The sequence below is a fragment of the Oncorhynchus clarkii genome, chromosome 6 (genome assembly GCF_045791955.1).
Source record: "Oncorhynchus clarkii lewisi isolate Uvic-CL-2024 chromosome 6, UVic_Ocla_1.0, whole genome shotgun sequence".
Lineage (NCBI taxonomy): Eukaryota > Metazoa > Chordata > Actinopteri > Salmoniformes > Salmonidae > Oncorhynchus > Oncorhynchus clarkii.
The window spans coordinates 21349573-21373822 of NC_092152.1; the positions used below are offsets into that span (position 1 = coordinate 21349573).

Below are 24250 nucleotides of genomic sequence, written 5' to 3' on the forward strand. Positions count from 1 at the left end.
CTATGTCAATCTACTATCCCCCATATTACAACAGTTGACCTATTCTGGGCAATAAATAAATATTCCAAACATAGTCAGGAACAGTTGTGGAATGCTATAGATCCCAAATTAATACAACCACTAGCATCAAAACAATGTTTTTAGGCAATGATGCACCTGTCTCAAAACAGTGGCGGCGGACAAAAATACATGTCATCTATGCACTTAAATAACGAACAGAGGACGCTTTTCCCGTGGTTGATTTTCATGTCAGCCAGGTAGGCTATACTCCTGTTGTAAAGATAAACAATGTGCTTAATATTAGGAAAGTTGAGAAATAAATATAGTAAGCCTAGCCTATAGAAAGATGATCACTCTGTTTTTTCTCAAGCAATTGCATAGCCTATATAAATGTTGCGCAACAATAGCGCATGGGCTCTCATGGAGTGTTTGATTAGATTTTCGATTACCTTTGCATTGATGTCAGAGTGTTTAGAGGGACAATAGAGTGCTGAGTACCAGGCAAGTCGCAAGTTTGGTAGGCTACTAATGACCATCAGCAGCATCAGAGCTTGGAGAAGCCTAATTACCTTGGCTAAACGGTCACATGGAATTTGGCTGCCTTCATGACTTGTGACTGCCGATTTGGCAATAAGGTCACCGTAACAGCCCTAGTGGTAGATAGGCCTTCACTGCAGGCTGCAGGGGTTGCCTTTCACCAGCAAGACCCAGATATTTTACAGGTTAAGAAGGTGTACTTTGTGGTCTTTATAGCTATGGTGATGAATGGCACTGCCAAGGACAGTGCCACAGAAAGTCCAGGAAAATAGATATCATTGTGGAGTCGTTGGAGCGGTTCCTGGGACTGAAAGACTTCTCGTTGAAGGAATTGCATGGAGTATTGTCACGGGACGTACTAGCCCTTGATCATGACTTTCAGTTCCATTACATTACACATAAGAGTCATTGGATGAAGGTGTCTTCTGTAGGGGGGAGGTTTGTTAAGAAACGAAAAGCTTCTGAACAGCAACACACACTTTGTGGTTTGGAAGCATTAAGACTTTATCTTTTATATCGGCGAGAAATCATTAAAAAAAGGTTAAATTGATATACACCTTTATAGGGTTAGTGTTCCCACACGGCCATATTTCCATGTTACAGCACTTGTTTACGGAAAACAGATTGAAGACCGAGTGGACTATTTGTGCTAATTAGCTATCTGCATCTCCAAACACCTGTTTGTAAACAGAAGAAAGGGAAAGAGGGATACCTAGTCATTTGTACAATTGAATGCATTCAACTGAAATGTGTCTTCCCCATTGAACCCAACCCCTCTGAATCAGAGAGGTGCGGGGGGCTGCCATAATCGACATCCACGTCTTCGGTGCCCGGGGAACAGTGGGTTAACTGCCTTGCTCAGGGGCAGAACGACAGATTTTTACCTTGTCAGCAGAGACACATCAAATGTGTTTTCACTGTCTGACAAATACTGTTGGCTGCAACTGAGTTAAAACCGGTTATGTTTCTAGAACTATACCACAATTGAAAATCGAATCAGGTTTAATTGGAGTATTTGCCTGTTTTGGCTCCAAGAGCCAATTCACACTTTAAACAGAACAAGTAAGGTCCTTAAACTAAGGAGTAACATTAGGCTCCTTTAGTCCAATATTGGGCTAGAGCCATATGCAAAGATTTGAAGGGAGGAAGAAGTGGGAGTTTTGTTTTTGTTTTTATTTGGGTGGATGAAGTTAGTTTTCCCCATCACATAAGGATTTTCTTTAAAGAAACATGTTTTAACCCTGTCCAGTTTGTAGTGGCTATACACTTTTTTTGGGGTGTAGATCACCATAAAACCCACAGAAGAAGAGAAATGAAAGGTTTCTTTCCATAAAGTTCCCCACTGCAGATGACAGGATACACAGTAGCGTGTTGCATGTAGGCCTGCGCCAAATGGACGTAGCCTCATGTTTTTAAAAGTTTGTTTCTTATTCTTATTTTTTCCCTCCTGCATTGTAAATTCCCACTGGGACCTGGAACTCCACATCCTAAATGATGACTCTGTACGTTTTGGTCTATCCTCCCCCGATTCAGAATATGTAATTTTCATAATCTTTGGAATGCTTTGTGTAAGAGCTATTGAAGATTGAAATCTGAAATCGTTTTTTTTTAAATAAATACTCATGTGGATTTTTCTCCATCCACCCCTGATTCAGAATATACTATGTTCATAGTAATGGCATGTTTGGTTCAATAGCTATTGACGAGAGAACTGAATATCCAATATAAAACCATTTTACCTCTATACTGGTTACACAGTTACGATGATGATGATTTTCAGGGTGTGTAATTTGCAAAATTCAAGGATATTGCAAGAAAAGCAAGTATTCATACTAGTTTAAAGTGTCTTCACTAGGATTGTAATGCTCTCATAACAACCAATAGATGGAGCCATTAAACTACATTACACACTAGCCAATCTGGGTGTTGAGAAGGCTGCATACTGAAGTGAACCAGGAGATGGGGAGCTACACTACTCGTTTCGCTCCTACATTCTTGCAGTCATAATGTCCTGTATGTAATTCTGTGTGGACTTGTCAGTTTTTAGATGGTATCTAAACAGTTTCCTGTCAGAAAATACTTTGTTTCGGGTATGGGTGTTTATTTATGAGAGTACTCTAATAACTACTTTTTGTTGCGCTGCCTTACTGAGAAGAGCGCGTGCTTTGAAGGTGCGTTTTATGCAGTACATCTTACAATGAGAGGTGAGTTCCTTATAATTAATTCCCCCCCCCCGAACATATTTAATCAAAGTCGCCAACCCTGGTTAGTATAGGTTGTTTCTCAATTAATTAACTCTGATAATTGTGTTTCTAGAGTGCATCGTGTGCGTATGGGCGTTTATCCTGCTGCTAAGGTTACCAACATGTGCAGGGGAAGAGATCAGAGACGCCTCTGCGAATGTTGGTAAGCGTATAATATCTTGTATTATTATAACCTATAGTAGTATTATTCAGGGGTGCCAAGTTTTCCAGGGGTGTCATTTTTTTCCGTGGGTCCGGCCCAGGAAACAAAATCTGTTTTAAAGCGAATTTCCTGCAAATCTACATGTTTTCTCATGGTTTAGCCTTAGGCCCTTTTTAAAACACTGGTCAGATGTATTAAGGTTTATTTTAAATATACACACTCAAAACTCGACGACTTGGTTTAAGTTACTTTCAGATGATTTGGCCATTGAATTTAGAGTATGCTAACTGTATATGATATTAATGGTTGGTGGCAGTGGCTAACCATAGTACGAATTGCAGTCTCTCCTTGACTTTAAGAAACCAACATGTAAATTAAAACTTTAGCTAATCCTGCCTTGAGTTACAGGTAACTGCCAAAATAAAGGAAACCCCAATATAGTGTCTTAATTAGGCGTTGGGCCAACATGAGCCGCCAGAACAGCTTCAATGTGCCTTGGCATAGATTCTACAAGTGTCTGGAACTCTATTGGAGGAATTCAACACCATTCTTCCATGAGAAATTCCATAATTTGCTGTTCTGTTGATAGTGGTGGGAAACCGCTGTTTTAGGTGGCTCCAGAATCTCCCATAAGTTTTCAATTGAGTTGAGATCTGGTGACTGAGATACGCGCACACACACCCAATTTTTTTTAATTTATCACATTTGCCGAATACAACAGGTGTAAACTTGACAGTGAAATGTTTGCTTAATACGAGCCCTTCCCAACGATGCAGAGTTAAAAAGTAAGAATAAAATGTTAACACTTGGAATAAAATACAAGAATGAAGCTATATGCAGGAAGTACCAGTACCAGATCAATGTGCAGGATTACAAAGCATTTGTGCATTCCAAAAGTATTCATACCCCTTGACTTAATTGACATTTTGTTGTAACAGCCTGAATTCAAAATGGATTAAGTATATTATTTTTCTCACCCATCTACACAAAATACCCTATAATGACAGTGTCAAATTAATTGAAAATTAAATACAGCAGCGGTCTAAGACACTGCATTTCAGTGCAAGAGGCGTCACTACAATCCCTGGTTCGAACAGCAATCTTCAAGTCTTTCCACAGATTTTCAATGGGATTCAAGTATCCTCATCAAGGATTTGGCGCCGTTGATTGTTCCCTTTATCCCTACCAGTCTCCCAGTTGCTGAAAAGCATGAAATCACATTTAAAAAAATTTATTGGTTGCATACACATATTTAGCAGATTTTATTGCAGGTGTAGCGAAATACTTGTATTCCTAGCTCCATCAGTGCAGTAATATCTAACAATACACACATCTAAAGATAAAATGGGATTAAGACCCAAATAGACATGTAGTGTTTGTGTGTTAGATATATAAATAAACAACACACACAGAGTACCAGTCAAAAGCTTGGACACACCTACTCATTCCAGGGTTTTTCTTTATTTGTAAAGACATCAAAACTATGAAATAACACATGGAATCATATAGTAACCAAAAAAGTGTTATATGAATTTAAAATATATTTTAGATTCTTCAAAGTAGCCACCCTTTGCCTTGATGACAGCTTTGCACACTCTTGGCATCCTCTCAACCAGCTTCACATTAAATGCTTTTCCAACACTCTTGAAGGAGTTCCCACACATGCTGAGCATTTGTTGGCTGCTTTTCCTTCACTCTGCTGTCCAACTCATCCAAAATCATCTCAATTGGGTTGATTGTGGAGGCCAGGTCATCTGATGAAACACTCCATCACTCTCCTTGTTCAAATAGCCCTTACACAGCCTCAAGGTGTGTTTTGGGTGATTGTCCTGTTGAAAAGCAAATGATACTCCCACTAAGCGCAAACCCGATGGGAGGGTGTATCGCTGCAGAATTCTGTGGTAGCCATGGTGGTTAAGTATGCCTTAAATTCTAAATAAGTCACTGACAGTGTCACCAGCAAAGCACATCCACACCATCACACCTCCTCCTCTATGCTTCATGGTGGGAACCACAAATGTGGAGATCATCCGTTCACCTACTCTGGGTCTCAGAAAGACAGCGGTTGGAACCAAAAATCTCAAATTTGGCCTCATCAGATTTCCACTGGTCTAATGTCCATTGCTCATGTTTCTTGGCCCAAGCAAGTCGCTTCTTCTTATTGGTGTCCTTTAGTAGTGGTTTCTTTGCAGCAATTCAACCATGAAGGCCTGATTCACGCAGTCTCCTCTGAACAGTTGGTGTTGATGTGTCTGTTACTTGAACTCTGTGAAGCATTTATTCGGGCTGCAATTTCTGAGACTGGTAACTCTAATTAACTTATCCTCTGCAGCAGAGGTACCTTGGGGTCTTCCTTTCCTGTGGCGGTCCTCATGAGAGCCAGTTTCATCATTGCGGTTGATTGTATATGCGACTGCACTAGAAATAAACGTTTCATATATACACTACCACTCAAGTTTGGGGTCACAGCTTTTCTTTCAAAAACAAGGAAATTCCTATTTTTTTTTGCCCATTTAAAATAACATCAAATTGATTAGAAATACAGTGTAGACATTGTTAATGTTGTAAATGACTATTGTAGCTGGAAACAGCTGATTCTTAATGGAATATCTACATAGGCATACAAAGGCCCATTTATCTGCAACCATCACTCCTATGTTCCAATGGCACGTTGTGTTAGCCTTTTAAAATGATAAATTTGGATTAGCTAATTGATCATTAGAATCCCCTTTTGCAATTATGTTAGCACAGCTGAAAACTGGCTTTCTTTAGACTAGTTGAGTATCTGGAGCATCAGCATTTGTGGGTTCAATTACAGGCTCAAAATGTCCAGAAACAAAGACCTTTCTTTGGAAATTCATCAGTCTAATCTTATTCTGAGAAATGAAGGCTATTCCATGCGAGAAATTGCCAAGAAGCTGAATATCTCGTACAACGCTGTGTACTACTCCCTTCACAAAACAGCGCAAACTGGCGCTAACCAGAATAGAAAGATGAGTTGGAGGCCCCAGTGCACAACTGAGCAAGAGGACAAGTATATCGGTGTCTAGTTTAAGAAACACGCGCCTCACAAGTCCTTAACTGGCAGCTTCATTAAATAGTACCCGCAAAACAAGTCTCAACGTCAACAGTGAAGAGGCGACTCTGGGATGCTGGCCTTCTAGGCAGAGTTGCAAAAAGAGAGCCATATCTCAGACTGGGCAAAAGAACACATACACTGGACAGAGGAACTCTGCCTAGAAGGCCAGCATCCCGGAGTCGCCTCTTCATTGCTTTAACACTTTTTTTTTGGTTCTACATGATTCCATATGTGTTATTTCATAGTTTTGATGTCTTCACTATTTATCTACAATGTAGAAAATGGTAAAAGTAAAGAAACTATTGAATGAGTAGGTGTGTCCAAACTTTTGACTGGTGGACTATGTACTTCAGATATTTCTGCAATACATTTGCCAACATTTCTAAACATGTTTTCACTTTGTCATTATGGGGTATTGTGTGTAGGTGAGTGTTTTATTTATTTAATCCATTTTGAATTCAGGCTTTAACACAACATGTGGATTAAGTCAAGGCGGTATGTATACTCGTTGAAGGTACTGTATCTACATGAATGCAGGTTAAAGTGACTAGGTATCAGGATTGATGATGATAATAGTAAAGACAGAGTAGCAGAAGCATATGATGAGTGCAAAGATGTGTTTGTGTTGTGTGTGTGTGTGTGTGTATATATAGTCTTGTGAGTGTGCATAGGGTCAGTGCAGATAGTCTGTGTAACAATTTTAGCAGTCTTATTGCTATTTAGCGGGCTTTTTGCTTGGGTGTAGAAGCTGTCTCGGAGCCTGTTGGTCCGAGAGCCGATGCTCCGGTACTGTTTGCTGGGGGGTAGCAGAGTGAACAGTCTATGGCTTGGACACTTGGAAAAACACAGATACACTTTAAACCCCCTATGCTTCTTTGAGACCCCTCATTCAAATTCACTGAGATCTTTTCTTCTAGCCATGGTAGCCAAAATACTGGCCATTTTTTATAAATGACCCTAAGCATGATGGGCTGTTAATTGCTTAATTGACTCAGGAACTACACCTGTGTGAAGCACCTGCTTTCAATATGCTTTATCCCTTATTTACTCAAGCGTTTCCTTTATTTTGTCAGGTACCTGTAACTCTCCAAGAGGGTTGGCTTCCCACCCCTGATCTTTTCCCCAAATACTGGGAGTTTGAATATGTTCGTGTGACATTGGATTTCTACACAATTACCCCACATTCAAGAAAACCTTGCCATCTTACATAGGCAAGATCTTTTGCTGTTATGATTACCTTTTTTGCCTAGCAGCTTGTGCGCTATACTAAAATGTCAAAACAGGATATTTAAGGCAAGGGACATTTCTCATTTTATGGCTTAGCCTATATTCATCACTGTCCATAAATGCTTATTACATTTATTTTCAAAGACACAAGTTGGCATATCAGATTTTAAATACAGAATTTACTGACGTAATTAGGCTAAGTGAAATAAAAGTATGAGGAATAACAGTGTTTTTGGTGAGATATGCACACAAATTAACCTATGTTTTAGCCCCTTGTAAGGGATGGGAATTGTTCTACAGAGATTTTTCTGCCACAGAAAGCCTTTGTCGTCTAAGCGTTTATTTTCAGGATGCGTAAATCCAAACTGCAACACCTACTCATTCAAGGGTTTTCTTAATTTTTTAAAACTATTTTCTACATTGTAGAATAGTAGTGAAGACTTAAACTATGAAAGAACACATATGGAATCATGTAGTAACCAAAAAAGTGCTAAACAAATCAAAATATATTTTATATTTGAGATTCTTCAAATAGCCACCCTGTACTCTGCACACTTGGTGTTTTCTCTCAACCAGCTTCACCTGGAATGCTTTTCCAACAGTCTTAAAAGAGTTCCCACATATGCTGAGCACTTGTTGGCTGCTTTTCCTTCACTCTGTGGTCCGACTTATCCCTCAATGAGCTTGACACCTTGATAAGATAATTTCCCGACGATGGCTCACCTCTCTTCGTACTTGGCGACTTCAACCTGCCAATATCCAATTCTCTTTCCCCTCCTTGCCTCTTTTGGCCTCACCCTTTACCAATCCCCTCCATCTCACACGGCAGGCAATACGCTTGACCTTATCTTTACTAGAGTCTTCTTTCCTACTAATCTCACTGCAACCCCCCTCCAGGTCTCTGATCACTACTTTGTTTCTTTTTCTGTCTCCCTTTCCTCCAACCTTAACCACTCATCCCCTACCCAGATGGTAATGCGCCGTCGCAATTTTCGCTCTCTCGCTCCCACTACTCTTTCCTTTTCTATCCAATCATCTCTCCCTTCTGCTAAATCCTTCTCCCTGCCGCCTCTTCGACCCTACCCTCCTCCCTTTCTGCATCCTATGACTCGCTGTCCCGTTTCCTCCTGGCTGGCTCGGCCCTCCCCTCCTGCTCCGTGGCTGAGCTTACAGAACAGGGCTGTGGGCAACTGAGCGAAAATGTAGAAAAACCTATGTTCTGGAGGAACATCATCCTATCATCCTTTCCCCCCCTCCTCTCTACCCTCTTCCTCTGTATCTGCTGCTAAAGCCACTTTCTAAATGTCAATCTTCTGCCTCTAACCCTAGCAAACTATTTTCCGTTTTCTCCTCCCTACTTAATCCTCCACCCCTCCTCCTCCGTCTCAGTGGATGACTTTGTCAACCACTTTTGGAAAAAAAGGTTGACGACATCCGCTACTCATACACTCAGCATATTGTGTCCACTCACACAGAATTACACTACGCCTTGACCTCTTTCTCCCCCCTCTCTCCAGATGACATCCTGTCACTAGTGAGGTCTGGCCGCTTGACCCCCATCCCCTCCTTCCTTCTCCAGACCATCTCTGGAGACCTTCTCCCATTTCTCACTTCCCTCATCAACTCATCCCTGACCACTGGCTGCATCCCCTCTGACTTCAAAATGGCCTGAGTTGCTGCCCTCCTCAAGAAACCAACACTTGACTCAACTGTCAAAAACTATAAACCTGTCTCCCTTTCGTTTCTTTCCAAAACACTTGAGCGTGCTGTCTCTGATCAACTTTCTCGTTATCTCTCTCAGAACTCTCATCTTGACCCTAACCAAGACGGGTCACTCAACCAAGACTGCTCTTTTCTGTGTCACGGAGGCTCTTCCCCCTGCCAAAGCTGACTCTCTCTCCTCTGTTCTCATCCTCCTAGACCTATCTGCTGTTTTGGACAACGTGAACCATCAGATACTCCTCTCCACCTTCTTTAGGCTGGGCGTCTCAGGCTCTGCACACTCTTGGATTGCATCCTACCAGGCAGGCCGCTCCTACCATGTGACGTGGAGATTATCTGTGTCTGCACCCCAGGCCCTCTTCTCTCTATACACCAAGTCACACTGCTCCATCATATCCTCACATGGTCTCTCCTATCATTGCTATGTGGATGACACTCAACTACTCGCCCCCCACCCCCCTTCTGACACCCAGGTGTGGCGACAAGCATCTCTGTGTGCCTGACATGCATTTCAACTTGGATGTTGGCCCACCACCTGAAGCTCAACCTCGACAAGATGAAACTACTCTTTCTCCCTGGAAAGTCCTGCCTGCTCAAAGACCTCTCCATCATGGTTGACAACTCCAGTGTCACCCTCCCAGAGTGCAAAGAAGCTTGGCGTGACCCTGGACAACACCCTGTCGTTCTCTGCAAACATCAAGGCAGTGACCCGCTCCTGCAGGTTCATGCTCTACAACATCCGTAGAGTCCGACCCTACCTTGGGTCGTGAGGCGGCAGTGTAGCCTACTGGTTAGAGCGTTGGACTAGTAACCGAAAGGTTGCAAGATCGAATCCCCGAGCTGACAAGGTACAAATCTGTCATTCTGCCCCTGAACAAGGCAGTTAACCAACTCTTCCTAGGCCGTCATTGAAAATAAGAATTTGTTCTTAACTGACTTGCCTAGTTAAATAAAGGTAAAATAATATATTTAAAAATCCTTACACAGGAAGTGGCGCATGTCCTAATCTAGGCACTTGTCCTCTCCTGTCTGGACTATAGCAACACGCTGTTGGCTGGGCTCCCCACTTGTGCCATCAAACCCCTGCAACGAATGCAGCAGCCCACCTGGTTTTCAACCGTGCCAATTTCTCTCATGTCACCCTGCTCATCCGCACACTCCACTGGCTTCCAGTTGAATCTCGCAATCCACTATAAAACCCTACCTCTTCAAACAGTATCTTTAAATAATCCTCCTCCCACCCCACCTTCTAGCTCTGACACTACTGACAGCTACATTATTGAGGTAAAATGTACTTTCTATGCCTGTGATGTGTAGCTATCTTAAGATGAATGCACTTGCTCTTATCCAGAGTGACTTATAGTGTCTGCTAAATGACCCAAATGTAAACAGAAGTCCACTCTAAAATATGCAGTTTTGTCACACCACAATGCCACAGATGTCTCAAGTTTTGAGGAAGCATGGAATTGGCATGCTGACTGCAAGAATGTCCGCCAGAGCTGTTGCCAGAGAATTAAATGGTCATAAGTCGTTTTAGAGAATTTGGCAATACGTCCAACCGGCCTCACAACTACAGACCACGTGTAACCATGCTAGCCCAGGACCTCCACATCCTGCTTCTTCACCTGCAGGATAATCTGAGACAAGCCTCCCAGACGGTTGATAAAACTGGGTTTGGACAGCTAGGGCTGTTACGGTGAGCATATTACCGCCACAAGTCATGGCCGCAGTCAAATTCCACCTGACTGTTTAGTCAAGGTAACTCGGATTCTCCAAAACTGAGCTCTGATGCCGCTGATGGTCATTAGTAGCCTACCAAACTTGCTAACGGCCAGTTGCTAATGGCCTGGTACTCAGCGCTCTATTGTCTCTCTAATCACTCTGACGTCAATGCAAATGCTATTGCATTAGAGGCCATGAGCTCATGTTGCAAAACATTTCTATAGACTACTGACAACTGTTTTGATGGCCTCTTAAAAAGAGGATCCCATCAGCTTTCTATAGGCTAGACCTACTATATTTATTTATTTATTTATTTATTTATTTATTTAGTTTATTTCTCAACGTTCCTAATATTAAACACATTGCTTTGCTTTACATCAGGAGTATAGTTTACCAGGCTGGCATAAACATTTACTGTGGGGAAAAGCTTCCTCCATTCGCTATTTAGGTGCATATGACACATTTTTTCCCCCCCTGACCCTGTTCTGACAGGTGCATGATAATGTTACATTCTAAATCAAAACTAATTTCATACGCATATATTATTTAGTATATGTAAAGACAAGATTCAATTGAAAATAGTCTGATGGGTGACAATATTATCACTTGTGAATTATGCCCAGCATGTGCAGTCTAAGGCGAGAAACGGCGGCAATTTTTTTTTGACTTTTTCAAATCATAGTTGCACACATGTAGCCTAGTCCATAGGCCTATATGTTTTGATAAGGTTTGTATTACATCTAAAATGGCCAAATGACTCCAAACGTCGCCTATAGGCCAAGGACCCATGCAACACGGAGTGGACATAGCCTACAGAGCCTAGTGAAACCTCTATTCTTATAAGCCTAGTCATTGCGTAATTGGGTGTGAAAAGAGTTTTGACTAGCCACTATTTTAAAAGAAGATCCCAGCTTTCTCGTGCTTATATATTTATTGCGAAATTAAGCACATTTAATCTGCTTTACAACATACAGTATGTGGTGTGTGTGTTTTCAAGTTTGGGGAAGCACATTTTCACCATAAAAATGAACCTCTATAATAAAACATTACATTCGTTTTCACATTTGCAGACTAGCCTACTATTCGTAATGTGATGAGTAGATTGGATAGTCATAATGTAGGCTAATTTAACTCGATCACTGTTCGCAAAAAAAGACAGTTCAATGCATGGCTGAGCGCATATGGAGTAGGCTATAAGCTATTTCAGCTGACTTGTGTTTCTACTTTCTTCGACTGGGAAAAATGTGGCCTTTTTATAAACATATTTTCATGCAATTCTACTACACTTTATATGACTGGAGACAGAAGAATCTTTTCTAATAAGACACATTTCAGAGTAGCCTACACTGCTGACACTGACAAAGATTAATACAAATGACGACGTCCATATAACAAGCCTAAGAGAAGGTGAGGCACACATAATATGACGTCCATATAACAAGCCTAAGAGAAGGTGAGGCACACACATAATATGACGTCCATATAACAAGCCTAAGAGAAGGTGAGGCACACATAATATGACGTCCATATAACAAGCCTAAGAGAAGGTGAGGCACACACATAATACGACGTCCATATAACAAGCCTAAGAGAAGGTGAGGCACACACATAATATGACGTCCATATAACAAGCCTAAGAGAAGGTGAGGCACACACATAATATGACGTCCATATAACAAGCCTAAGAGAAGGTGAGGCACACACATAATACGACGTCCATATAACAAGCCTAAGAGAAGGTGAGGCACACACATAATATGACGTCCATATAACAAGCCTAAGAGAAGGTGAGGCACACACATAATATGACGTCCATATCACAAGCCTAAGAGAAGGTGAGGCACACACATAATATGACGTCCATATCACAAGCCTAAGAGAAGGTGAGGCACACACATAATATGACGTCCATATAACAAGCCTAAGAGAAGGTGAGGCACACACATAATATGACGTCCATATAACAAGCCTAAGAGAAGGTGAGGCACACACATAATATGACGTCCATATAACAAGCCTAAGAGAAGGTGAGGCACACACATATGACGTCCATATAACAAGCCTAAGAGAAGGTGAGGCACACACATAATATGACGTCCATATAACAAGCCTAAGAGAAGGTGAGGCACACACATAATATGACGTCCATCTAAACTGGAGGAGGAAATTGTTGTCCAAAACAAACTTCAGTAGCACTGAACCAACATTGATAAATAGTAAATATGCTCTCCGCTGGTGCTAGTAAAATAGGCTATACGGTTGTTCACTCAATTGATTTGAGAATTTTGATAACTAAAAAACTGTATTTTATGTATTCTCTTTTAAAGCAAAACCATTTGCTTTCCAAAATGTTTTCCCGCAATTATATTTTGAAATAATGCTATATCCCTTGCTTTGCCTCCTACTTTTCACAGACAGTCGTAACTCAACAATAATGTGCCCAAATTGCCCGCGCTGCCTTTCCTTCCAACTGTAGGCAATGCGATTTTTAGAACACTCTACAACGTATTTTTGATCCTTTATGGACAAATTTAATCTTTTAGTAGCCTATTTTTGAATGATTTCTGTATAGACAGGCGTATGGATTACATGTTTGTTTTTTTTGTAGGGCATTCTAAATCAAAAATAATTCCACACATATATTAGTAGGCTATATGTAAAGACTAGATTAAATTAAGAAATGTCTGATGGGTGAGAATATTATCAAGTGCTTGTCAAATTGTGCATGAGAGACTGAAGTGTGAGCAGCCTGCACAAAAAAACCCAGAGCAGAGCTCATGCCTTTCCATGCAACTTTTTCAAATCATCATTAGTGACATCATGCAGCCTTAGGCTATATGTTTGGATTTTTTTTATACATTCTAATGTTTTTCACAACTGAAGTAGCATAAATAACTCTAAATTAAGCATATAACATGCATTCGGAAAGTTTTCAGACCCCTTCCCTTTTTTCCACATGCTACGTTACAGACTTATTCTAAAATATATATATTTTAAAATTCCCTCATCAATCTACACATAATACCCCATAATGACAGAGTGAAAAGAGGTTTCAGAATTTCACATTTATTAAAAATAAAAATGTAAAATAATATATATTTCAGATAAGTATTCAGACCCTTTGCTATGACACTCTAAATTTAGCTCAGGTGCATCCTGCTTCTTCAATTGATCATCCTTGATGTTTCTACAACTTGATTGGAGTCCACCTGTGGTAAATTAAATTGATTGGACATGATTTGGAAAGGCACACACATGTCTATATAAGGTCCCACAGTTGACAGTGCATGTCAGAGCAAAGACGAAGCCATGAGGTTGAAGGAATTGTCCGTAGAGCTTTGAGACAGGATTTTGTCGAAGCACAGATCTGGGGAAGGGTACCAAAAAATGTCTGCAGCATTGAAGGTCGCCAAGAACACAGTGGCCTCCATCATTCTTAAATGGAAGATGTTTGGAAACACCAAGACTCTTCCTAGAGCTGGCCACCTGGACAAACTGAGCAGTCAGGGGAGAAGGACCTTGATCAGGGTGGTGACCTGATGGTCACTCTGTAAGAGTTCCTAGGTGGAGATGGGAGAACCTTCCAGAAGAACAAACATCTCTTCAGCACTCCACAAATCAGGACTTTATGGTAGAGTGGCCAGATGGAAGCCACTTCTCAGTAAAAGGCACATGGCAGCCGGCTTGGAGTTTGCCAAAAGGCACCTAAATGACTGACCATGAAAAACAAGATTCTCTGATCTGGTGAAACCAATATTGAGCACTTTGGCCTGAATGCCAAGCGTCGCATCTGGAGGAAACCTGGCACCATCCCTACGGTGAAGCATCATGATGGCAGCATCATGCTGTGGGGATGTTTTTCAGCGGCAGGAACTGGTAGACTAGTCAGGATTGATGGAAAGATCAACGGAGCAAAATACAGAGATCCTTGATGAAAACCTGCTCCAGAGCACCCAAGACCTCAGACTGGGCTGAATGTTCACCTTCCAACAGAACAATGACCCTAAGCACAAAGCTAAGACAACGCAGGAGTGGCTTCGGGACAAACCTCAATGTCCTTGAGTGGCCCAGCCATAGTCCGGACTTGAACCTGATCGAACATCTCTGGAGAGACCTGAAAATAGCTGTGCAGCTTTGCTTCCTATCCAACCTGACAGAGCTAGAGAGGATCTGCAGAGAAGGTGAGAAACTTCCCAAATATAGGTGTTCCAAGCTTGTATCCAAGAAGGTGGCAGGTGGTTAGAGCATTGGGCCAGTGACCGAAAGGTTGCTGGATCAAATCCCTGAGCTGACAGGTAAAAAATCTGCCGTTCTGCCTCTGAACATGGCAGTTCCCTGGTAGGCCATCATTGTAAATAAGAATTTGTTCTTAAGTGACTTGCCTAGTAAAGTAAAGGTTCTATACAGTTGAAGTCAGAAGTTTACATGCACTTAAGTTGGAGTCATTAAAACTCATTTTTCAACCATGCCAAAACGATCGTTTGTTAATTAACAAGAAATTTGTGGAAAGTCGGTTAGGACATCTACTTTGTGCATGACACAAGTAATTTTTCCAACAATTGTTTAGACAGATTATTTCACTTATAATTCACTGTACTGAGTAAAGGGTCTGAATACTTATGTAAATGTGATATTTCTGTTTAATTTTTTTTATACATTTGCAAACATTTCTAAAAACCTGTTTGCTTTGTCATTATAGGGTATTGTGTTAATATTGCTGAGATTAGGATGTTTTAAAATCCGTTTTAGAATAAGGCTGTAACCTAACATTTTGGGGAAGAAGTCAAGGGGTCCTAATACTTTCCGAATGCGCTGTAGGTGGACCTGTTTCTTTGTTAACCGCTCAACACAGAATAGCCACGTGCCAGCCACTCCCTGTTTTCTTCATACTGTAAAATAATATAAAATAACACCATGGAATTCAAAGCCTTCTAAATGAACTAGTGTAGCCCAAAGCCAGATGACGACTTAAAATAAGGAAAACTCAGAATATGCTATAAATAATACATTTATTGTGATGGGTAGGCTAGACTTTTTAAAATGTAGATGTTCCAAAGGTCCACATCAGTGGCTTGTAGGTTATGCGTGGAAGCCAGGAGATGCTAAAAGTGTTTGTTAATTACCGTGAGACTAGCAGTTATTTGCTTGACAATTACCGGCTGACAATTTCACGACCTCCACAGCACAACCAAAGAATTTCTGCACAAATTGTCAGAGACCGTCTCGGGGAAGTTCTTCTGCATGCTCGTCCTCCTCATCAGTGCCTTCTGCAATTCGGCACTGTAACCGACTTCAGTGGGGAAATGCTCACCGTTGATGGACACTGGAGAAGTGTGCTCTTCATGGATGAATCCCATTTTCAACTGTGCCAGGCAGATGGCAAGCAAGTGTGTATGACGTCTTGTGGGCGTGCGGAAACAGAGTTCCCCATGATGGACAGGCATAAGCTACGGACAACGAACACAGTTGCAATTTGAATGCACAGATACCGTGACGAGATCCTGAGGCCCATTGTCGTGCCATTCATCTGCTGCCATTCCCTCATGTTTCAGCATAATGCACAGCCCCATGTCGCAAGGATCTGTACACCTCCTGGAAGCTGAAAAATGTCCCAGTTCTTCCATGGCTTGCATACTCACCAGACATGTCACCCACTGTTTGGGATGCTCTGGATCGACATGTACGACAGTGTGCTCCAGTTCCCGCCAATATCCAGCAACTTTGCACAGTCATTAAAGAGAAGTGGGACAACATTCCACAGGCCACAATCAACAGCCTGATCAACTTTAGATGTCGTGCTGCATGAGGCAAATGGTGGTCACACCAGATACTGACTGGTTTTCTGATCCACACCCCTACTTAAAAAAAAAAAAGTAATCTGTGATCAACAGATGCATATCTGTTTTCCCAGTTATGTGAAATCCATAGATTAGACACTAATGAATTTATTTCAATTGACTGATTTCCTTATCTACTGTAACTCAGTAAAATCTTTGAAATTGTTGCATGTTGCGTTTTTATTTCTGTTCTGTGTGTATCATACTTTGACTAAAACCATGACATATTGACTTGCATTGATGTGCAACATCATGGGTAAGCTCTTGTCTTTCAGCTCGAAAAAGTGGATTTCTGCTGGTGTGGAAAACAGCAAAAATAATGTCCAAAATGTATAAAGAGCACAGTTTTATGTACATTTTCCAAAGTATAAAGCATGAATATGAAGCTAATGAACAGGGGCCCAGGTGGCAAAATAATTCCTCTCGCTTGCTATTTTCCGCTTACTATTTAGACCATAAATTCCTACCGCCAGCAGGCAAGTGTAGTTTGCCATTCAAGACGTGATTTACCTCCCTGACTGATATCCCCCACTCATAGGACTGCTATGTGCCCTAGGCAAGCCGTCTACCCATGAGTTAATTTGAAAGACAATAGTCTGTTGCAAAATGTTTTGCAACAAACTGTTTATTCCAAACGTAAAACATTTAGCAATGGAAAAAAAATAGTATCTTAAACTGAAGCAAATGGAACTAAATAGGGAGGGACCTAACTAATATTGCCCAATAGAAGCTCTCGTTTTGCTTCCGTTTGGTTCATAAATGGTAAACGATTTCCGTAATGAATATACCCCAGGTAGGTCCCTCCCCATTTTATTCCATTTGGTCCTGCATTCTGGTGCAGGACTTAATGAATACACCCCAGTTCAATATTTTATAATAAACTGTCGGTCTCAACTTACTGTTAAGAGTTAGAATAGTAAAATACACAATTTAGAATTTTATTTTCTCTTATTTGTCATTGAAAGTCACTCAATTAGAATGTAATCTAACAATTTTTAGATAGCTGACTAACTTAGCAATCTAAACTTATAGTAATAATGGCCTTATACCGACTGGCACACTTACTTGTTTGTGTTAACACAGATGGCACAAAGCATATTTGCAGGTGGAGGAAGACTGTTTTCAATTCTGTGCTATAAGATGATCTGCCGGGAACAAATTCTGCTGTATCATACATTCTTTTTCCAGTTAACGGTACAAATCTTAACTTCCATTGTACATTTGAAAGGGTTAGGAACACTATGGTGTTTAATACATATTTCATACTATAAATATTCAACCAAATATCTGTCCTGTTGGTTGAATGAGTTGACTACTAGTACAGTATAGGACTGTCGCCTATCAAGAAGCCATCATTTCATAGCAGAAGACTCCAGTTATCTAAATGACTGAAGAACACTGCTTAATGAGGAAGGATCTGCTGAACTACTGCCACTCATACATACTCTTCATTGTGAAAATTATATTTATGATCATCTCAATGGATGTATGTCTTGCAGGGAAGGACAGGAAGCCATAACATGATAGTGACTGCATGGCCAAGGATGTGAGAGTTGGCATCGTGCTTGCCTCATGGCAGCAGACATTTCTGTTAGCACAGCTCTCCAACCTCAGTCTGACTCTTAAGTAGTCCAAACACTCTTCTTTCCTGGCTTGTAAATTAATTATAGGCTGAATCTCAACTGGAAATCATTCAACTTACTGTTAATGCACTAATGGAAGATTTGTGTGAAAATAGTAGGTTAGGTTGTTCACACCTCGAGTTAGGATTTGGCCCTGACTAAGATGACATGCTCATTTAGCTGTCGTTTTGGTGAGTGTCCTCACCAGATGACAATCATAAATGTGCTTATAGCATGAGCAAAACAATGAAGTCAGGCTGGAACTTGATTTTGCCCTCCTCCCTTCTACTTGACTTTTATTGCAGTTATGTGCACATAACTGTATTATTAAATAGATCTTCCCTACCTCGCCAGGGAGGAGGGCAACACTTCAAATTCCAGCCTGAGATCAATGTTCTGCTCATGCTTTAAGCACATTTTTCAGTGTGGCATCCAAGCTGGAGAGACATTGGACACCATCTGAATATTGTCCTGGCTGACAACACAGATGTGCGTTGTTATGATGGTGATCAGGAAAAAGTATGTGCTCTACTAGGAAAAACTTTGGCGTTCTTGGTCATTTCAAATGGTCAGGAAAAGCTCAGTGCCCAAACTATACTTTAATCGAAGTGTGTGTTTTCTCATTTGCAGTGAATCCCTGTTGCTATTACCCCTGTCAAAACTGGGGTGTGTGTTTAAGGTTTGACACTGACCGCTATGAATGTGACTGCACTCGCACCGGCTTCTATGGACAGAATTGCACTACCCGTAAGTGAAATGTTTTGCTTATACATTCTTTTGATTATTATTCTTTTGATTAAGTTACATTTTTCATTTTCCTCCCTGGCTTATCAAAATATTGCTATCCTTTCCTGATGTGCAGAAGGACTTGTAAAATGAAAAGAAAAGATGAGCGCATTACATAACCAGGAAATAACATTTCTAGGCCTAAAAGTGAATGATTTTGGTGGTGGGGTTCTGCACAGCTGGGGTATGGCTTTGCAAAGCCAGGGAGGCGTTTTTGTGTCCAGTCTAACACTGATAGTTTACTTGAGAAATGTCTACGCGTTTTAAAGTTCCACTGGTCCCTCATCCATCTAGTAGCTTGTAAACACTTCATTTGTTTCATTCCCCCGTCTTCCATCCTAACGGGAACTGACATGATCCTCACGATGAGTAATAGTTAAGTCTTTTGAATTCAGTTATGTTTTGTGGCGTACCATTCACACTTGTAGGAAAGGTTTCTGGGAATCATAGTGCATGATTTAATAATGAATAATACCAAAACAAAATGAAATGACTTTCAATGTTGTCTCTTAATACTGCCAGTTGTGAAATAAGGTAACAGATATACGGTCTAGGGTTAAAAATGAATGAAATGAAACTGAATGAAACTGGCATACCAGTATAACACCTTGCTTATCAAAAAAATGTAACATTTACAGTGCCTTCGGAAAGTATTCATACCCCTTGACCACATTTTGTTTTTACAGCCTCAATTTAAAATTGATAAAATATTTTTTTCTTCTCCAGAAAACATGTTTTTAGACATCTAATTCACATAAGTATTCACACCCGAGTCAATACATGTTAGACATCTTTGGCAGAGATTACATCTGTGAGACTCTCTGGGTAAGTCACTAAGAGCTTTGCACACCTGGATTGTACAATATTTACCCATGATTATTTTCAAAATTCTTCAAGCTCTGTCAAATTGGTTGTTGATCATTGCTAGACAAACATTTTCATGTCTTGCCATAGATTTTCAAGCAGATTTAAGTCAAAACTAACTCGGCCACCCAGAAACATTCACTGTCTTCTTGACAGGCAAATTCTTTTCCGGTTGTTGTCCTGCTGAAAGGCGAATTCCTCTCCCAGTGTCTAGGATTTTGCCTGTGCTTAGCTCCATTCCATAATTGTATTTTATCCCCACACTTACATGCATACCCATAACATGATGCAGCCACCACTCTGCTTGAAAATATGGAGAGTGGTACTCTAATATGTTTTGGGCAAATCCAATACAACACTTAATATTCAGGACATACAGTTTATTTTGTCACATATTTGTCGTATTACTGTAGTGCCTTGTTGCAAACAAGATGCATGTTTTTGAATATTTGTATTCTCTACAGGCTTCCTTTTCACTCAATTAGGTTAGTATTGTGGAGTAACTACAATGTTATTGATCCATCCTCAGTTTTCTCCTATCACTGCCATTAAACTCGAACTGTTTTAAAGTCACCATTTGGCTTCATAGTGAAATCCCTGAGCGGGTTCCTTCCTCTCCAGCAACTGAGTTAGGAAGGACGCCTGTATCTTTATAATGACTGGGTGTATTGATACATCATCCAAAGTGTAATTAATAACTTCACCATGCTCAAAGGGATATTCAATGTCAGTGTTTTTTTGTTTTTTTACCCATCTACCAATAGGTGTCCTTCTTTGCGAGGCATTGAAAAATCTCTCTGGTCTATTTGAGGTTGAATATGTGTTTGAAATTCACTGCTCGAGTGATGGACCTTACAGATAATTGAATGTGTGGGGTAGAAAGATGAGGCAGTCAATCAAAAATCATGTTTAACACTATTATTGCACAGAGTGAGTCCATGCAACGTATTATGTGACTTGTTAAGAACATGTTTCACTCCTGAACTTACTTAGGCTTGTCATAATAAGGGGGTTGAATATTATTGACTCGAGACGGCATTTCAGCTTTTCATTTGTAAATATATATTTTAAAAAACAAAACATAATTCCACTTTGACATTATGGGTACTTGTGTGTAGGTTAGTGACACATCTCAATGTAATCTATTATACATTCAGGCTGTAACGCAACAAAATGTGGAAAAAGTCAAGAGGTGTGAATACTTTCTGAAGGCATTGGAAATCCAGACATATGTAAATATTTTCATACCGGAGGAGCCATGGGTCAGTAGTGATTGATGCAGATGGCACTACATGGTTGTATTTCTCACCTCCTCTCTAACCTCCTACTAGGACACACTGTCCTGGGCTGGCCCAGCATATCTAACAGGCATGTTTGTTCTGGGCACTATACAACTCTACTTTCAGGAAATTTAAGCTGTGGAAGTTTTTTCATAGTCCATCTATAGATACTCAATAAAGGACAGACTTTCAGTAACATGTCAACTGCATGTCTGTGGAGAGGGGACTTTCAAAATGAGGTGAAATGAACCAACATCCCCTTATCACAGCTCAAAGTCAAAATAAACTGGCCAGGTTTGAGTTGAACACCAATAGAAATTAGATTTAAAGGAAACTAAGCCATTTCCAGTGTTGTCCTGCTCAGGGGTTTTCTGATAATATAGCTTTTCAAAGTCAAATAGTGGACTTTAAATTGGATCAACTCAGTAGTGAGTCTCTTCTATCCCATCAACGGTCTGTATATCCTCTTCCTTGTCGTCATTCTGTCTCTGCTAAATGTCTCCTTATGTGGAGTGCTCATCAGTAGTCTAGAATGCTACCATGGTTTATCGCCTCAATCCTGGCTATTATAGTTGGCAGCAGCAGTGTTTCCCTTACTATTATTCAGGCAGGGTGGGCCATCTGCCTTGCTCGGTTTCCCCTTTAGCTTGACCTGATTTAGTCTCAATTGAAAATGTTGGCTTTGGAAGCCCTGGATGATTATTTAGGGACCCTCATCACCCTGCCTGTGAAGTAATCCGAGGGAAACATTGACTGGCAGTCTAGGTGGGCCCCAGAGTGACACTGGACTGCAGGGATCATCAACTATTTATTTTTAAGTAAATGGTCGGGGGGCCGAACAACATAATTACAAATAATTTGTAGACTGCAAATTGACCACAAGAAGCCCAAACACACATTTGACTAAACATAATTATTTCAAATCTTGCTTTTATTTACAATCACGTGTCTCTCAAGTGTGGGAACACTTGGGAACATATTTCCAAAATTGAAATCACTTGGAGTTGATTTCCTGTTGTTTTTAGTCTTTTATGTCCCCTCATTTATTTTACTGAAATCTGTGAGCCACCAGTTTGGGAACTCTGCTGTACTGTATGCAACACCTGCTTTATCAAAGCTTTGTGCCTTATCTTTTTTTATCCCTGCTGTGTCTTATCTCTGTGTGTAGCTGAGTTCTGGACAAGGGTCTACCTGAAGCTGAAGCCGAGCCCTGATGTGGTCCACTACATCCTTACACACTTCCACTGGCTGTGGAGCCTCATCAACAGGACCTTCCTACGGGACTGGCTCATGAGGGTGGTCCTCACAGGTGAGTCACCATTCAATGCAGCCGTGGTGAGCATTCTGGCACAAAATGGTTGCCATGTGGGTGCTATGTATAAGGGGTGGAATGGCTAACTTAATGCCGTACAATGTACAGTGCTTTGTAACCAGGGGGAACAAGTTATGATGATGGAAATGCATGCATGGATCAATTATGTTGTTGAAAATGCTTTAACGCTCTCCAGAGCCATATATTCATATATCTACTCTTATGTTACTGCACTAAGAGGAGTTTCTCTTCCCTACCAATGTACACCGACTACGACAGATTAATTGGACAGTTTGCTTACAACTTGTGTTAATTTGCCTCTTGGTTCCTTTTGTTATGTTCCCAGCATGTAAATATTTGCATAACACATATTGGCCCATGGTTTCATCACCACACTCTGAGCTCTCCCCTCTAACTCGCTACAGCTGCATACAGTTTTAGGTGTATTTACAAGGTTTAACATCTAAGAGAGGGGCATGGTGAGGTATTGTAAGTCATCTCAGAAGCCCGGGCTGTTGCCTTAAGAAAAGAGGAAGAAGGGGGTCACTGAGTTCAGTACTCATCTGCAGATTAACACTGCCTTAAAGTCGAAATAGCAGCAGCAGCTGTGATCATTATGGACTTTTTTATTTGAGTTGTCCAATATATATATTTTTATGTATATTTGCATCCTTCAACGCTTTCTACTAACCATACTATCATTCATTTGTACAGCTAGGTTGTTTTTAAGCTGGCATGGTCCAGTGTTTTTATGCTGGCCCACACTCTCTCCACCAATTTCCTCCTGTCTGTGTTTGTGTGCGTGCTAACTGGTAGTTGGGTGGAGCAGCGTACCCTGGCCTGACATCCTGACCTTATTTATTCAGTCTCTCTCCCAGGCCTGTGCTCCATGGTCCTCCAGCTGATTCACTCTACACATCACTTCCTTCCATGGAGATTGGAATGGAGACTTCCTCACCTCTGTCTCCCCTCTTTCTAACCCCATGACTGGGAAGAGACACTAGTGTGCCACCAATCTGTGGTGTGTTAGGGTGGTAAGGTGAGAGAGGGTAGTGATTAGGTCCGGGACGATACCAGTTTCGCAATATATTTTCCATGGCAAAAATGAAAGCCTAAAGCAGACCAAAGTTTTTGGTCCTTTTAAAAAATAGCTATATGTCAAATATTGTGTTCTTTAGCTTGGGAAATAAATGTGACTCTGGATGACAACATGTTTGTTTCCAACATTAGGGCTGTTTTCCTAAAGTTAAATCTGCTTTGTGTTTTGTTTCCTTTCTGCCATACTAACGAGTATTGCAATACTGGTATTGTCTAGGTTTGATGTGGTTGTTTTACCTACTTTATTTTAAAGCACTGATTGCTTGTAATTCTCTCTGCATAATAGCGTTTGCTAAATGACTGAAATGGAAGGGAATGGCGGGACGGCGCATGGGTCACTTCTGTACTTCCATTATACTAAAAGGCTACTGTGTTAAGCCTTAACAATAAAACCCATGGTGTTCATCTCATCAGTATGTACTGTATCAACCTTGTGCCTCCACTAAACCCCAACACATCTGTGTCAACCCTGTTAACAACCATGTCATGTTCTTCTGCTATAGCAAGCCCCATGTGTCATAAGAATTGCTAAGGTCTAATCTTTCATGGCATGGCGTCTGAGCTAAGTGTGTTTGTCGACGTGAGCTTGTTTACTGGACTCCCTGGCTTCCCCTCAGCCCCTCTCTCTGTCTGGCAGCTGCATTCCTCACAGGATTCTATTCCCCCTCTGGCTGGTAGCTGGATTTCCTCACGGTTTTTCAGTTTTATTACAGGATCTGGTCCGTGTATTTTTCCACAGCCATAGTAGTTTCAAGATG

At 40.9% G+C, this 24250-nt stretch overlaps 1 protein-coding gene across 3 annotated transcripts in view; it reads left to right on the plus strand.

Annotated features, from left to right (window-relative positions):
- The window catches only part of LOC139410773 (prostaglandin-endoperoxide synthase 1), a 62304-nt gene that overhangs the window by 2316 nt on the left and 35738 nt on the right, over nucleotides 1–24250 (plus strand). For 2 of the 3 annotated variants that reach the window (XM_071156262.1, XM_071156261.1), the window contains exons 2-3: nucleotides 18783–18899; nucleotides 22251–22391. In XM_071156262.1, the coding sequence (XP_071012363.1) occupies nucleotides 22373–22391 (19 nt within the window). In that variant the 5' untranslated portion in view covers nucleotides 18783–18899; nucleotides 22251–22372. Of the gene's footprint in view, nucleotides 1–2476; nucleotides 2742–2853; nucleotides 2944–18782; nucleotides 18900–22250; nucleotides 22392–24250 lie in introns of those variants that run through there. The other variant, XM_071156260.1, reaches the window with a different exon arrangement.